This window comes from Phacochoerus africanus, chromosome 7 (genome assembly GCF_016906955.1).
Source record: "Phacochoerus africanus isolate WHEZ1 chromosome 7, ROS_Pafr_v1, whole genome shotgun sequence".
In the NCBI taxonomy this organism is placed as follows: Eukaryota; Metazoa; Chordata; class Mammalia; order Artiodactyla; family Suidae; genus Phacochoerus; species Phacochoerus africanus.
The window spans coordinates 79565565-79583455 of NC_062550.1; the positions used below are offsets into that span (position 1 = coordinate 79565565).

The 17891-nt window shown below is 39.6% G+C and overlaps 1 protein-coding gene across 4 annotated transcripts in view; it reads right to left on the bottom strand.

Moving 5' to 3' along the window:
• NELL2 (neural EGFL like 2) overlaps window positions 1–17891 on the bottom strand; it is a 388134-nt gene that overhangs the window by 279287 nt on the left and 90956 nt on the right. For all 4 annotated transcript variants that reach the window (XM_047788021.1, XM_047788020.1, XM_047788022.1 and 1 more), the window contains one exon: window positions 486–636. In XM_047788021.1, the coding sequence (XP_047643977.1) occupies window positions 486–636 (151 nt within the window). The remainder of the gene's footprint in view (window positions 1–485; window positions 637–17891) is intronic.

Below are 17891 nucleotides of genomic sequence, written 5' to 3' on the forward strand. Positions count from 1 at the left end.
TAGGAAATACTCGACAGCATTTTGATTCAACACACATCCAAGGATACAGCTGTAACTGCCCCAGTCTGAGAAGAACGTTGGAAAAAGAATTTATCTGTGATTAAAATTATAAGACTATTAAACTCTAAACCCAGGACATTCTAATATTCTAAAGAAACAGAATACAGTATTTTTGTGGCTAACTGTTCACCAGTTTAGAAGTATGCATGACTTTCCCATTGAGGAAGATATCTCATGAGGAGCTCAGTCATTAATAAATATGTTTTAGAAATGGTGACTTCAGTGCGCTCTTAGCAACATCAAAAGCAGCAGCTCCTTCTGCTTTCAGGCTGATCTCAATTACTTGTGTTGGTGATTCTCCATAATGTAGCAAAATTATTCTTGCTATTTTAAACCAATCATGCATATCTTACTTTTGTTGACTTTAATGTGTTAATTTCACCACATAGAAAAAAAGCAAAGGAAACTCCAGCAGCCACACATACCTGTGATCCAAGTGGTGGATGGAGAGAATCACACCAGAATTTAAGTGGGTCTGTTTCAGGGTCACCAAAACAGTAAATTCATGTTTATTTCTCAGCTTCTGAAAAAACTGTTCAGCTGTAGCAGTGGATGCTTTTATACTTCTGGGAGTATCTTTAAAAAAAGAAAAAGAAAACAGGAGCATACATTAAACACACATTAAATAGACTAGAATTTGGTTTTATAAAGCATCCTTGATAGGCAACATCTTTAAGAAAACATTTTCAAGTAATTGCTGATAAATACCATTCCAGACTTTTCTGATAGATTATTTCAAGAAGACTTTTTGCTACCTCGGACATGGGGCAGTAAATCACATGAACTACTGAGCTTGTGTTTCAGGGACCTTTTTTTTTTTTTTCTTCAAAAAATGTCTTTGAGGCAAAGAATCAAAGAATCCTGTTTGAAGAAGTAAGTTCCCAAGTTTTCTCCTCATATGCTTCCCACATCCTGGGTACCACAGCCACGTCAGTGTCCACACTGAACCAAAAGATGTCCTTCTGAGAAAAGGACCTAAAAGACCATGATAGAGCCATTTAGCTTTTCTGACACCTTGTGACAGAAAACTGGATTTAAATCAATGTGCCACCTTCCACATTGATATCTGTAGCCAGAAGGCTTGCTATAAATAGATTTTTTAAAAGATCATTGAAATTAGTCACTCCCAGCCTTCTGTGCAGTGGATGAAACATTAAGATCAAATTATCCTACCATATTTTTGAAAGAAATACATGGAACTTAATTCCCACGTCCCTCTCTTAGAGAAGGCCTAGACAAGAGAGATTGCAGTGGGAGAGCAGAGATTTTTACCCTACAGTTCCCTCTGGTTGAGTCTTGTACTCAGTCTCAGGACCCAGAGGATACAGGAGAAAGAGCCAAGGACAGAAATGGATTTAGTGGGCAAGAAAAAAATCTATCATTCAAGCCATCTGCTAAGGGAGCGTAAGGCTCTCCTTTCACAGTGTATGCAGAGGGTTGATGGGAGCCAGAAACACAGTTTCTGTTGTTATCAAAGCCTTCTTCTCTTTTCTGTGCTTTAGATATGTAGGACTGTTCTCCCTAAATGCCAGTAGTTTCCCCAGTGAGAACGCCTTACCTAGCCCACGTAGTCCTTACATTCTCTTCCGTTAGAGGTTACTAAAAGATACTGTGCTATAGAGTAGGTCCTTACTGGTTATAGGCTTTATATATAGTAGTCGTATGTTTTAATCCTAATCTCATTTATCCCTTCCCACCTTTCCCCTTTGGTAAATATGAGTTTGTTTTTTAGTGCTGATTTTTAACCCACTCCAAACTGTATACAAGTAAAGCATTCACAAACTTCATGACTTCATTTTACTTTGATAGAGGTAAATTAAAACTGAATTATAAAGATGTATTATGCTCCCCAATCTATATATGTAATGTGATCCTTATCAAATTACCCATGACATTTTTCACAGAACTAGAATAAATAATCCAAAAATTTATATGGAATTACAAAAGACCCAGAATTGCCAAAGCAACCCTGAGAAACAAAAAGCAAGCAGGAGGCATAACTCTCCCAGACTTCAGGCAATATTACAAAGCTACAGTAATCAAGACAATGTGGTACTGGTACAAAAACAGACATATGGACCAATGGAGCAGAATAGAGAACCCAGAAGTAAGCCCAGACACCTATGGTCAATTAATCTTCAATGAAGGAGGCAAGAATACAAAATGGGGAAAGACAGTCTCTTCAGCAAGTGGTGCTGGGAAAACTGGACAGCCACACGTAAATCATGAAACTAGAACACATCCTCACACCATGCACAAAAATAAACTCAAAATGGCTAAAGACTTAAACATAAGACAAGACACCATAAAACTCATAAAGAACATAGGCAAAACATTCTCTGACCTAACCATACAAATGTTTTCTTAGGTCAATCTCCCAAGGCAATTGAAATAAAACAAAAATAAACTAATGGGACATAATTAAACTGACAAGCTTTTGCACAGCAAAGGAAATCATTGTTTAAAAAAAAATGAAAAGACAACCTACAGAAGGATAGAACACAGTTGCAAAGGATGCAACCGACAAGGGCTTAATCGTCAAAATATACAAACAACTCATAAAACTCAAAAGCAAAAAAACAAACAATCCAAATGAAAAATGGGCAGAAGACCTAAACAGACATTTCTCCAAAGAAGACATACAGATGGCCAGTAAACACATGAAAAAGCTCAACATCACTAATTATTAGAGAAATGCAAATCAAAACTACAATGAGGTACCACCACATACCAGTCAGAATGGCCATCATTAATAAGATTACAGGAATTCCCATTGTGGCTCAGTGGAAACAAACCTAACTAGTATCCATGAGGATGTGAGTTCAATCCCTGGCCTCACTCAGAGGGTTAAGGATCTGGCATTACCATGAGCTGTGGTGTAGGTTGCAGACTTGGCTCAGGTCTTGCATTGCCATGCTGTGGTATGGGTCAACAGCTGCAGCTCCTCTTTGACCCCTGGCCCAGAAACTTTCATATGCTAAAAGTGCAGCCCTAAAAATAAAAATCGAAAAAACAATCAGACTACAAATAACAAATGCTGGAGAGGGTGTGGAGAAGAGGGAACCCTCTTCCACTGTTGGTGGGAATGTAAATTGGTACAACCACTATAGAATACAGTATAGAGGTGCCTTGAAAAACTAAATATAGAACTATCATATGATCCAGAAATCCCACTCCTTGGCATGTAGCCAGACAAAACTTTCATTCAAAAAGGTACATGCACCCCTATGTTCATTGCAGCACTATTCACAAGAGCCAAGACATGGAAACAACCTAAATGTCCATCAGCAGAGGAATGGATTAAGAAGATGTGGTACATATGCACAATGGAATACTACTCATCCACAAAAAGAACAAAATAATGCTATTTCCAGCAACATGGATGCAGCTAGAGATTCCCATACTAAGTGAAGTAAGTCAGAGAAAGACAGGTATCATGTGGAATCTAAATTATGGAATGGATGAACATATCAATAGAGCAGAAACAGACTCAGAGACATGGACAGCAGACTTGTGGTTGCCAAGGTCGGGGGCGGGGGTGAGATGGACTGGGAGTTTGGGGTTAATAGATGCAAACTATAACATTTAGAATGGCTAAGCAATGAGGTCCTGCTGTATAGCATGGGGAACTATAATTCAATCGTGACAGAACATGATTGAAGATAATATGAGAAAAAGAGTGTATCTAAATGTATGACTGGGTCACTTTGCTGTACAGCAGAAACTAACAGAAAAATGTAAATCAACTATAATTTAAAAAATTTTTTTCAAGATTTATTATACTCCCTCCTCCACCTTTTGAGGCAGGTAGAACTTGGGCAGCATCCTTTGTCTTGCTGAGCAGGGTGATAGATGTGGACACAAATGAGAGAAAAAGAAGAAGAACTACATTGAATACAGAAATGATGATCAGAGTTACAGAGATATAGATGGAAGGTGGGGCCCAGGGAGCTTGAGCTCTTATAGTGAAAGAAAAGGGACTGAGAAAGGTATGAGAGACACCTGACAAGGTGGAACTTTGGAGAAGAGACGTGTAAAAAAAGGTTTTTAGAAAGTTCTGTCATTTGGTAGGCAAAGAAAACCTTCACTAAATCTCCATATAATTCCCTATCATATTTGGAGTCAGATTTGTGGGAAGAGTTGAGAGGCTTTATTATTTTTGTGGGGTTTTGTTTGTTTCATTTTCAAATGGAATGACATGTGAAGATTGACCGAAAGAAAGAAAGACCAAAACACAGATTACATTTGAGTATCGTTGATGAAAACATAAATCACCATGGTTGAAAATACAATGAAGGAATATGTAGTTGAAGAGAAACCATTTAAAAACAAAAAACAAAAAAAACTGGTCAACCGCACTTTGGAAAAATTTCTCCATTAGCCCCAGGGAAGGTTATTTGAAAAAAGAAAAAAAAAAATGAACATAGGCAAAACTCTTGAGAGACTGGCAAGACAGGTAATCATTGACTTTTTGTTAAATTTCACATTTGTAACATCCCTAAACTACCTTCCCCAAGTCAAATTGATGCTTTTGGCTTTCGCCAGGAATGGTGATACAGAGCTACTTACTGGCTCTTTCACTGTCTGCCAGGCACATTGATGAGAGAAAGGCCAGGCGAACACCAGCATGGATATTTACATTGAGATGCTTAAGGAAGCACTTAAGGAGACCTGCAGAGCAGAACCATCCTGAGTCCCACCAGGCTGCTAAGTGGGGACCCATCCAGCTTAGACTTAAGCCTATGTGCTCACGCAGGGTAACAATTCAGGATGGGATCTCTCACCCTGTCCAACCTCTTGTCTCAGCCCATAACCTTCCTGTTTCTCTCCCTCTATGGGGGTTAGGGTGACTTGGAGGAAGGAGGGTCCCTCCAGCACAAAAACGATAAACAGACGCCCCATTCAGATCATGCTGTAAAGACAGGAAAAATGGTATTATTTTTATCTCCGTCCTGATTACCAAGTTCATTTCTCAGAGGTTTAAACACTGGGGCTTGCATGAACTTCCCACCTGTGTTGCAGTGAGAGGCCATGTAGAAGGCCAGCGGGAGGGAGAGAAGCTGGCCTGACTTACCATGGCCTCAGGACAATCTTCTTCACTGGCACCCCCAGCCCAGGGGCCCAGGACACAGGTAAAGATAAGCTGCCTCGTTAGCACAAAAGGTAGCACATCAGTCTCATAAGTTACCTAAATGTGACAGAGAGAGCACCTACAGGAAGTATAATACTTCCCAGCTTTCTGTCAAGACAACACCATCTCCCACCAACCCTTATGACCTCACTCTAATAATATGTAAATTTACTGTTCCCTTTAAAAACATGTTTTCCAAGTATTCATTATGCATAAGTCCAGGAAGGACTTGATGGGAGCCTGGACTCTATGAGTAGCTCAGAAAAATTAGGAGGGGTAGAATTCAAGAGGTTCTTTTAGGAAGCAGAATCTAAAGAATTTGGTCACTGATAAAATACAAGCAAAAGGCAAAAGAATGGGGAAAAAAAAAGTGACTCTAATTGAATCCAAGGTTTCCAGCTTGAGACTGAATGCAGAAATGCAGTAGGGAGCACAATGGTATCCAGATGGGATTTCAGTTTTAGAAGTGGCCACTCTGAGGTGTTATGGGCTGTGCATGTGGACATGTCCACTAGGAGGCTGGCATTATAGAATGCGATCCAAGAGAAAGGTCAAGGTTGGCCGTCTAGATGTAGAGGCCATCAGAATACAGTATCTGAAGTCCTAAGAGTGCCTGAGTAATCATAGGAAGCATAGGAATGAGAGGAAGATGAAAGGATGGACCATAAAAACACTAAAGCTATAGCACAGCAGGGACAACACATAAAACTTTATACGTGTACTAATAATGCCGCACATCTGGTACAAATAACATTTGTCCTTCCAAAGCGTATAAATAATATCTTTTTCCCTTTGAATCACCATTCCATTTTATTCTCACAAAGCTTGACAAGGACAGTTATTACTACTTCCTTTATCAGTGAGAAAAGCAGACCGAGGAACAATCCTGTGATTCACCCAGCATGCTAGAGGTGTAGCAGAGATGCCAATTTCCGGTCCAATAAATCACACTGCCTCCTGAACATGGCATCCTTCCTTATCTGTGCTTTACTGCCCCTCACAGAGAGGCAAATTTGAGAGCACCAGTACAGAAAAGAATCCAGAAAAAAAGTAATTACATAAGATGACATTTTTAGTTCCTTAAGTGACTAGCTTACTAGTGATTTGAAGAAAGGTCACTTTCCCTATTTGCATTTCTGTTTCCCAATTTGTAAAATTAGCACCCCTGCCTTCTATTTTCATCTCAAAGACGATATAATGTTCAGAGAGACTTCTGACTTCCTGTGATTATTTCTCTAAGACCCAATTCTAGTCCTCAATGGAAAATCAAGTCAAAGAAACCACCACATGAGAGTTAATCTTACTATATTTTTATCATTTAGGTTTTAAGAATTCATAATTAAATTTAGGTATGTATTAAGCAATTACTTAACAAGACCTCCTGTTTGGAAGCACACATAAAAAGAAAAATGTGGAGTTTCTGTCGTGGCTCAGTAGTTAACGAATCCGACTAGGAATCATGAGGTTGCGGGTTCGATCCCTGGCCTCACTCAAGGAGGGGGTTAAGGATCCGGTGTTGCCGTGAGCTGTAGTGTAGGTGGAAGACGTGGCTCGGATCCCGCGTTGCTGTGGCGCAGGCCGTCGGCTACAGCATTGATTAGACCCCTAACCTGGGAACCTCCATATGCCGCAGGAATGGGCCTAGATAAATGCAAAAAGACAAAAAGACAAAAAAAAAAAAAACCAAAAAAAAAAAAAGAAAAATGTGGTTATGAGAACAAGTTCTGAACCCAGCATAATCATGAGGTTCCAGTGCCAGCTATGCAGATGACTAGCCGTGCTTGGCATATAGCAACACCATGTGTTGGCTTTTAGGATTATGACACATATTATTATTACTCGTACAAGCAATGAGGCTATGGAACCCACTAAAACTACCCAGAGCCATAATACCCTTCTGGTGATTTTCTGAGCTTACTTTCATTCTAGTATCTTAAACTCAACCACAAAATACCAATTTCCACATACGAAAATTGACATAAAAGTTTCTGGCTATCAAATTATTCTTAAGATAAAAACTTGCCTACCCTCTGTTTCTAGAGAACTTGCCTACCCTCTGTTTCTAGAGTGAGCATTCTTTTAAGGACAAAAACCAAAGGAAACTGAATTTCTTCTCAAAGAAGGGATATTGAAGATCATTTGAAACTGCCTCTTCAGAGAAAAACTGGCTGAAAAGGGGGGCTTTGAAATGCTACTCCAAAGCCTTACAGGAGGATTTAGCAGCATGCCCATGCTGCATTAATTAGGTCTTTTTAATTGGAAAACTGCTTGCGTTTAAAACAAAACTTGTTTCAACATTTTCCATTTTTATTGTGTGCAGAGCCAAAAAAACCCCGCTAAGAACATAACGAATAGCATTTTAAAGCAGTTATTAATAAATAATGAAACAGCTCAGAAGCAATTACATCAAAATATTCATTTTTAGTCATGGGACTACCAGAATGGAGTGACCGGTTCACATGCAGCTGCAGTAACAATTCCTAGGGATTTAAACAATGTGCTGTGTACCCACCACATACCTGGTTAAGGGCAGAGGAGAGTGAGAGCGAGATAGAGAGAGAGGCTGTTTTCTTTCTAAAATAGACTATAGATTAATGCAAGGCTATCTGTGGTAGCTAATACGGATGTTTACTGAAAAAGACTCAAAATTGGAGCTTCTTTCAGTATTTTTAGCCCATTAGTAGTGAAGGGATATGCCCATCTTTCAATAACAAAGAAATCGGTAAGAATTCTTTTCTTCTTTCACATTTAAACTGCATCACTGCAACTGCCATCATGAATCAAATGAGTCTCTGCTCCCTGATGGTCTCTGTCTTGTCCAGAGAGTGAAGAAAACTAAATTGATTTCCTGCCACATAATCAGACTAATAAAAATACCATGTGCAAATTCAATTATAAAAATAGTTTAATCTTAGGCATAGAATGGTTTGACTCAGAGTGTTCCAAAACTCACCAAGTTACTTTTTTTTTTTTCCCAGTCTCTAACTATGAAAAGTTCTTGTCCTCTAAATTCAGGTTAGAAATAGATGAAGTTAGAATTACTCTCATTGTTGCCGTCCATCACTCCCACTCTCCCATCAATATATCCACGCCTTTATGGTGCAAACTTTAACAGCAAAATAGAAACAATTTTAAAAGCTATTAAAATTTGATAACATGATGCATGCAGTTTGCAAAGTCCTTAAACATGAACAACTCATTTAAGCCCCACAGCAACTTTGAATAAATGGGATTATTAGCTCCAGAGTAATAGAAATTAGAGATGAGGAGAGAGAAGACTAGAGAAACTCAGACACTTGTGACTATCCTCACAAGTGGCTCAAAATCAGAGGTGATTTCTATCAACTTACTATATTGGGAACTTGTTGGTTCAAAACCCAGGAGCTTCCTGAGTGAAATCTGAAACTGGGTGCCATACATGAAGGGCTAAGAAAAACCGCAGAAAGAGGTAGACAGCTCTAGATTGGGAGGTGGCAGGTTTAATGAGCAAGGGAACTTACACACCAGGCTTGTTCTAGGAGGTCTGAAGGCAAGTAGATCGCCACAGCGGCCCTCCAGAATCTTCAGAGTTTACATGGAGGGCTTAACTGGGTTCAGTCATATATACCATCCAAATGGTCTCAGCACCACACTGCTCCCTCAAGGCAGTGTCCTTACAAAGAGCTCCCGCTGTGGGAACAGTGGAATGTACATTTCAAGGATGGGACGGGGTGCAGGGCCTGTGATTACCCTGGACTAGCTCCTGGGTCAGCCGGTGGTCACATCCTCTCACTGACCTTCTCCAAGGCCATCAGCAGAGTTTATATGAATGAGCCTAACAAATGAACCTACCAAGTGGCGGAGCCAGGATCCCAACCCAGGCCAATGTGCTTCCTATTATCACAGGAACACAAGGGTGGCGCACACTCTGGAAAGCAGTCCTTATTCTAAGGTAGCTTTTAAAAAAATACATTCTGAAGATAAATGAATCCATTTTTTTCTTGATCTTGGATCAATTTAGTTTTTTCAAAACTACAAAACTATTCATATCCCATCATCTCTCAGCTAATACTTGAACCTGTTGAGATGCAAACTGCACTAAAAAAAGCCAAAAGCTTTTTAAAGACATTTTTCAAGTAATCTCCTTAAAAAGTTATTAAGACAAATGTATAAGTAATCCACAACTTTTTCATTGGTGAACTATCATCTAATGAGGCCACATGCTCATCCTTTAGACATAAATATGGCCTTTACATTCCTAGGTTCAGGAAGGGCAAGGACATGCTCCTAGGATGTCAACTCGGAAATATCCCTTCATGAAACCCCAAAATAATCTCAAATGTTTCTTTCACATCTACAGCAAATTATGATTTTATTCAGTGCGTAATCAACATATATATCATTATGTATTATTTACAGAAATGTTTGCTGGCTTAATGTTGTGAATATCTAACCACATAAAAATAAAAAATAAAAAATAAAAAAAAATTCAGAAAAAAAAGTACATATATACGTGAATATAACCAGAAATCTGAAACATAAACATTCACTAACTAGTCAAACAAACAAACAAACAAAAAAGAGCAGGTATGTTCTACTCCTGGATTTAGCAACTATGTTTGCCTTAAAGTGACTCATTTATGACTCATATGTTGAGATTTTCAGTAATAAAGTAGAACAAAATGAAATCAGGATGTAGGGGAGCTACAAGTAATAAAACATCTCTATAGTTTTTTGTTTGTTTGCCTCACCCAAGGCACATGGTAGTTCCCAGGCTAGGGGTCAAATCAGAGCTACAGTTGCAAGCCTACACTACAGCCATAGCAATGCAGGATCTGAGCTTCATCTGCAACCTACACCACAGCTCACGGCAACACCAGATCCCTGGCCCACTGAGCGAGGCCAGGTATCAAACCTGCATCCCCATGGACACTAGTTGGATTAGTCTCTGCTGAGCTACAGTGGGAACTCCAAACATCTCTATACTTTGAAGCTTAAAATTAAAGTATGAAAAGTTTACCCATAACAGACATAATACAGGATATTAAGATTATTCCATTTTGTTTGTTTTGGTTCCATACTAACAAAGCAACTTTCTGATAACTGACTTCCAGGGTACATTTTCATTCAGACAGAGCAGTAGAGATCAACCAATATGAGTATTTTGACTTCATTCACGGTTATAATCCTCACTGAAGATTAAAAGCAAAATTGGCACTTGATTTATAATCAGATTGATGTTTTTGGTTAGTGTTTATCAGTCCCTCAGAACCTCACTGGTGAAGTTAGCAGCTGTTTTGTTACCAGCAAAATTAGGAAAGTAAACCAGCCGCAACAGCACACCTGTTTATCATCACTTCTCCCAACTGCAATACTGCTCAAGAATAAGATCAAATGGGCAGAAATACTAAGCATATCAGAGGGAATGTGATGATGGATGACAACGACGATGATGATAATGACGACGTCGTTTACAACTTTAATCCACGGGCTACATTCCTCTCTTGATCCTGCCTCATTACCTATAGACAGCAGTCTCAACAACTTCATCTGAGCATATGAAGCAGATTTAAGAATCAGTAACTTGACAGACCTTTGTTCAAAGCAGTTCAAAATATATCCGATTGAGCCCAAACTGAATGCATACAATATGTTAACTAATATGAGCCAACGTCTTAAATACATAAAGAAAATTAAAGTCATGGACTGTCATAATGTACAGAGTTTCCATTTGCCTTAACTAAAGCCACTGAAAACTTGAATACAGGAAATATTTTAATTTCTTTAAAAACAAGAGAAAAACTTGAGTTTTCATTGGTGTTACCCTTAAGAGTAGATGAAAAGGCTCAACTACACCTTCCTATACTGACACAGTTATAATGGACAAGGTATTGCTTAAACTAATAAATTACTCACCTATAGTGAAATATACCTATTCATCAACTAAGTAATCTTTCTCTCTTATACATTATCCCATATATAGGTACCTAGGTATATCTTAAATACATATATAATTACTCTTTGCAAAATGTTCATTTATTAAGAGAGTAACTAGAGATTCAAAAGAAATTTATATAAATTAATTTTAAGTGAATAGTGAATCATATGTTAACTCCTTTATTTTCTTTGAAGTTTGATCAATAGGCATACAGTCCCTGAGAAGATAAGAGAAAAACAAGTCTGTCCACTCAAAAAGCTGGCTATCTTTTTATCCACATATATGCTAGTGTTTGGCTTGGCTTAGTAGATTTATTATGTAAAAAGAAGGAGGAAAACATCCAGGATCCAGGCAGGGCTTTTATTAGGCATCTTCGACATTCATTTGTACCTATCAATTGACAGGAATAAAGAAGAGGGCTCTATAAGACAGTTTTACATCTCTAAAACATGAAGAGTATAAATTGTGCGACCTCAGACTGCACAAGCAGATGCTAACCGAATCTTTGCTGAATAGCCAAAGAGATAGTGCCTAGTGCCCCATCAATTATGCAGAGCTGAAGTGCTGAAATACACATTTTCATCTTCTACCTAATAGGCCAAATCGACCTGAGACATCAATTTTGGGAGTCTGTGCTGCTTTTTCCTTTCTTTAATTACAATAATCAAATTATTTAAGAATAATAAGACACAAAAATATCAATTATCATGAGGTATCACCCTATCAAAATTGTGCTATATTTTTACAATTATGATTTTCACTGCAAAAAAGAGAGCAGCATTATAAAGGACCAGAGGACATGGGACACAGTATCATCAGTTTCTCAGGCCAGAGTCTCAGACACTAGCCCCTTAGCAACCCCTGCCCTTTTTTCCCCAAGCCCCATATCTGCCTCCCCTCCAATTCTGGGCCAGTTATAATAATGATGCCGGAAAATCAGAACTGAGACTCAGAATTAAGTCTTACTGTTCAGAGAATCAACAACAAAAAAATTAGCTCTGAGAATCTGTGCAGCCTCTAAAATGAATCATTACCCAGCCCTGCTATGTTGGCCCCATCTATGAAGTTGAACTGCTACTGCAGTTTCCCAGCCTAGAACTCGAAATTCTGCCCTGCACACCCATCTGCTTGGTTGAGGCTCTGATGCTCAGTCAGGATCTTGCCAATTCTCTCTGCTGATCCTCAGCAATGGATGAATCCTGCTAAAAAGTGTCAGGATGCCAGATCCATCAAATGATGGCTGCCTGACTTTGAACTGTGAGGGCTACTGGATTTGTCCCATTAAGCAGACTGGATACCACCCCCCCCCCAACTCCCACTCATCCTCATATCCTCCTCCACCCCATCTTACCATCCTCTTGGAGTTTTTCCTGCTCCTCTGAGTTTTTCTAAATTAAATTCACTATTTAAGTGCTGATACTATCCCTGAGTAAAGTACAGAAGATTCACTTACTGTCTAAGCTTAACTGGACTTCACCTTCCTAGAAGCTATAATCTCCACCACTGATTCATCCATTCCCAGGAGCCTTAAATATAATGCTACCAAGCTTATGTCTCCACCATTTCAAGACTTGGATCTCTCCCTAAGTAGCCATGCCCGAGCTAAGGATTGGCTCCAGTTTCCCATTCACTTTAATTAATTCAACAAATATACATTGATTGAGTACTTGCTAGGTGCTGGGCATTAGCAATAAAGATCAGGAATAATTCAATATGATGAACTCTCCACTGTGGCAGAGACTACTCCTTGTCCTCCAGTGGCAATAGTTATTTTCTTTTTAGTAATAAAACTCCCCACTTTCATCTGGGCACACAGCTGTCCAGTTAGAAACTACATTCCAGCCAAAGAGTTCGGGTGACTTAAGTTTGGTAACAAGGACATGAGTAGAAGTGATATGTGCTACAATCCAGATTTTATATTATTGAAAAGGAAACTGGGGAGTTCCTGTTGTGGCTCAATGGAAATGAACCTAACCAGTAACCATGAGGATGCTGGTTTGATCCCCGGCTTCACTCAGTGGGTTAAGGATCTGGTCATTGTCACGATCTGTGGTGTAGGTTGCAGACCACAGGTTGAATCTGGTGTTGCTGTGCTGTGGTGCAGGCTGGCAGCTGCAGCTCTGATTCGACACCTAGCCTGGGAGTTTCCATATGCAACAGGCGTAGCCCTAAAAAGTAAAAAAAGAAAAGAAAAGAAAAGAAAAGAAAAAAGAAAGAAAGGGAAGCTGATCACTCTCCACTCTCTTTTCCTTCAGACTTGAATCACTTCAACCAAAGAAACCATCAACAAAATGGAAAGGCAACCTACTGAATGGGAGAAGATACTTGCAAACAATATATTTGGTAAGAGGTTGATATGCAAAATATATAAAAGAACTAGTACAAGTCAATATCAAAAAGCAAGCAACTCAATTAAAAAATGGGCAGAGGGGAGTTCCCATCGTGGCGCAGTGGTTAACGAATCCGACTAGGAACCATGAGGTTGCCGGTTCGGTCCCTGCCCTTGCTCAGTGGGTTAACGATCCGGCGTTGCCGTGAGCTGTGGTGTAGGTTGCAGACGCGGCTCGGATCCCGAGTTGCTGTGGCTCTGGCGTAGGCCGGTGGCTACAGCTCCGATTCAACCCCTAGCCTGGGAACCTCCATATGCTGCGGGAGCAGCCCAAGAAATAGCTAAAAAGACAAAAAAAAAAAAAACAAACAAAAAAAAAAAAACGGGCAGAGGGCCTGAACAGACGTTTTTTTAAAGAGGACATACAGATGGCCAAGAGGCACATGAAAAGATGCTCAATGTCATTAATCATCGGAGAAATGCAAACAGAAACCAAAAGGAGTCAGAGCAAGTCTAGATGCTACAGAATCAGAAAAGAGGCAAATACTTCCTGTAAAGGAAAATACTTGCCTTTATCACTGATGTTGATATGTATATTGGAGGCATATCCTGTCTTCTCTCATTCTGTGATAGGCTTTCCAAGAGGAGGAATCAATTCAGTAATTCTCCTTTTTGGCACAGTCCATGCAGAAAACAGTCAGTGTGGCCAATTGCTCTGTTCATTGATGACTTCACCACCTACTTCTATACTACTACTTACTGTACATGTATAGTCTTGTAATAGTATTTGTTGTTTGCTCAAATAACCAAGTAAAGGTCAGAGATTCATTTTGCCTTCAGATATTCCTGTGCATTGCCACTCAGTTTAATATGTATGATTTAAAAGGTAGAAAAGACAATAACTTCAATGAACTAAACTAGAACGGTGCAAAAAATTCACAATAATGTTTTATATTGTTATGTATTAAGACCAAAGACTCTCTCCTTTCCCCTTGGAATATAAACAGGCAAGTCTGCAGCAGGACTCTAGATTTAGGAAAGTAACTTAATCCTTGTAGCACTCTGAGATGAGCATGTTCCTAGAAAAAGGAATAACAGAGGACCTCAGTTAATGACAGGTTCAAAACTTTCCCCTGACATGATAACAGTGTGGGTTGAGTGGTTTCTTAGAAATGTTACACATTTTCAGAATGTTGGAGAAAGCAATTTCTAATTAAATATCCAGAAACACCTTCCAGAACCAAACAAAAGCACTAGGCTTGTCTTCTTTCCGTTCCACCATCAGTTTGGGGGATAGTTGTTAGCTGACCTACATAAAATGTTCAAACACTCAACAAATTAATGTTCTTGTACTTTTTTTCTTTTGCTGTGTAAAACTAAATTTTTAAAAACTATTCAGGCGTGGAGTTCCCGTCATGGCTCAGTGATTAATGAAGCCAACTAGGAACCATGAGATTGCGGGTTCAGTCCCTGGCCTCGCTCAGTGGGTTAAGGATCCAGCATTGCCGTGAGCATGGTGTAGATTGCAGACGAGGCTCGGATCTGGCGTTGCTGTGGCTCTGGCGTAGGCCAGTGGCTACAGCTCCGATTGGACCCCTAGCCTGGGAACCTCCATATCCCGCAGGTGTGGCGCTAGAAAAAGGCAAAAAGACAAAAACAACAACAACAACAACAAACTATTCAGGCCAAGAGTCTACACAGTAGTCCATGGATAGTTTCCTCACTATATTTTACACACTAAAACAGAAGAGAATCCAGGCATTAAAATAACCCTAGAACTATATTGCCATCAGGATTTAACATGTCACATCCTACCTTCTTAACAATTCTTTTTGTTCCAAGGTCGGTCTATAGCTCTGATTGTTTACTATGCACTTTCTTTTTTTTTTTTTTTCAATGTAGCACTTTGTGCTGTCTTATAGCCTTTTCTGTTTCTTTTCTAGTTGCTTTATATGCCAGTCTTAAATCCTCAGAAAGACCCATCTTAATCTCCTTAAGGGTAAGAACTGTACATTTTACTTTTCTATTCCAATAACGACCAGTAATTATATCCTAAAACAGAGACAAGTTCAATATATATTCGCTAAACAGAATTGAATTAATTTTCCTTTTTAAGGCTTGGAAGACAAAACAATATACCTACCTTGGTTGTGTAAGGATGTCGCTCCCCTCCCCCCTCTTAATTCTCCACTAAAGCAGGCTTTACAACTCAGACTCGCTGTACAGCTCCAGGCAATGTCTGATAATCTCAGGCAAACACAATTGACCCTGCACACAGGTTTATGGAGGCATGGCCCATACTAAGTTCCAGGTCCAACTACCTCATTATTCCAGGCTAGGAAGACTGCCAGGATTTAAAATTCTTTTGAAACCATAATATCTGAGAGTGGCTTTAAAAAAGCAGTCTCATTTCATTCCCGAATTTACTATTTTAAGGCTATCCCAAGTCATATATTTCTTCCTCTTTGGCTCATATTCCAATTTAAAATTGTTTTCTTTCTAGCATTTGAAAGAAAAAATGGTATTTCTACCTTAATATTACATTTAGATATGGCTCTGAATTACATACAGATATGTGAAAGATACATTCCCATTTAGAATTTAGAAAATGAAGCCCAAACATCCACAATATATTTCCTATTTAAGTACCAACATCTAATGGTTCAGGCATGTATTTCTTCATTTGCATACCTTCTCTCCCTTATCTGTACAACTTCACATTTACTCACTAGAAATATACACTAATTTTGTTTTTCTTCTAAATTCTCATTTGGAGAATGCTTTTTCATTCTTCCCTTTTGTTTCATAAAATATGAACATAAATGCAGAAGAGATATGATATATATAAATACATGTGTATATGTGCGTGTGTGCATGTGTGCACAAATACATACATACACTCACATACACTTTGCTATGGTCAAACGACAATTTATAAATGTGGCGATTTCTAAAACATCACTGATCGATCAGTTTTTAGGACTTTGACCTACAGTTTTATACAGGAGCAATATTATACATGATGGTTAGGTCCTCAGACTCAACAGTGTTATGTGAGTCAGTCTACTGTGGCTGACTTAAACCCAATAGATTTCATAAGTCCAGGAGACTGAACTCAGAATACCTGGCACCTCAATGGGGAAGGGAGAAATCTGGAAGCCAAGATGAAATAGAGGGATGGGATAAGAGAACAAGTGCAGACTAGACCCTGAAGAAGGGAGCCGCAGTTTAATATCTAGTAGTCAAAGAGGGAAAGGTGAACTCTGGCTTGGTTCAAGTTGGGAAATCCAGGCAGAAAAAGCCACATGCACCTTCGTGGATCTACTGGTATTTTATACTGCTGGAACATACGGCGTGTGGGAAGGAGGGCGGTGGGAAATGGAAGGAGTCTAGACAGGTGGTCAGGAACCAATCATGGTTCTGTGATCAGCCTTTGCAGAGACACTGTTACTCAGAGAACAGTAGGGCTAAGACAAAACCAAAGCAGAAGCTCAGTTATGTGACCTGGCCCAGCATAGTGGGGCATAAGGTAAAGGTATGATTTGGTAGGCATACAGCCTCTCAGGACTTCTCCTACAAACACCAAGCACCAGTCACTAGCAGAGTGAATTGCAACGAGTTGTAACCCCACACTAGTGGGGTGAAGTTCCAGTGTATTCCCTGTCCTGGTCAGAACTGGCTCAGGAACTGGAAATGACTGGCATACAAGGACTCAGACCCCCAAGCCTAAAAGTGCTGACACAGACTACCCTTTACAGCTTGGCCTTCTTGTGAAACCACATTTAAACTTTGCACTTAGGACCCTAAGAATGTCTCCTCCCTAAACAGTGCTTGTAAAGGGAATGGAAGTTCTCCTTCCTGGGCCATATTAGGTTACCAGAGCAAGAGCAGGAGCCTAAGATGCTCCTGGCAGCTCTGAAGCAATGAGAGAAGGAGGGTAGAGAAGAAACTCAGGGATCCCAGCACCTCTGGAGAAAGACTAAGATACCCAAAGCCAGTAAGGAAGGAAGAGAATCAGTCCTAGGGTGAAGGGCATTCTCTACCTGATGGCGGGGGTGGTGGTGACATGGAATGAAAAAGACCTCCCCTGTGACAAAGGTCATTTGGAGATACTGACAGTGTTTGCATATGGATCAGGGTGAGAGGTTTGTTATGCTCAAGTTCAGATGACTGTGAGACGTGGAAGCAGGGGTTAATTTTTTTTTTCTTTTATTAGATTCTTCTAAGTATAAAAGAAAGATTTTCATAAGGAGATAAAGAGCTTATACTTTAAGAGGAGGGAGGCATTCAGAGCACCAACAATGATAAATGCTGCTGCCGCAGGGAACAGTGGTCACCTCTTCAGGGACCCCTGGAGCTAGAAATGGCAAGTTCCAGAAGGGTACAGACCAGGCCTGTTTTCCCTTCCACTTCCATTAGGGAAAGTGTTTTGACTTCCTCTCTTTCTCTCTCTC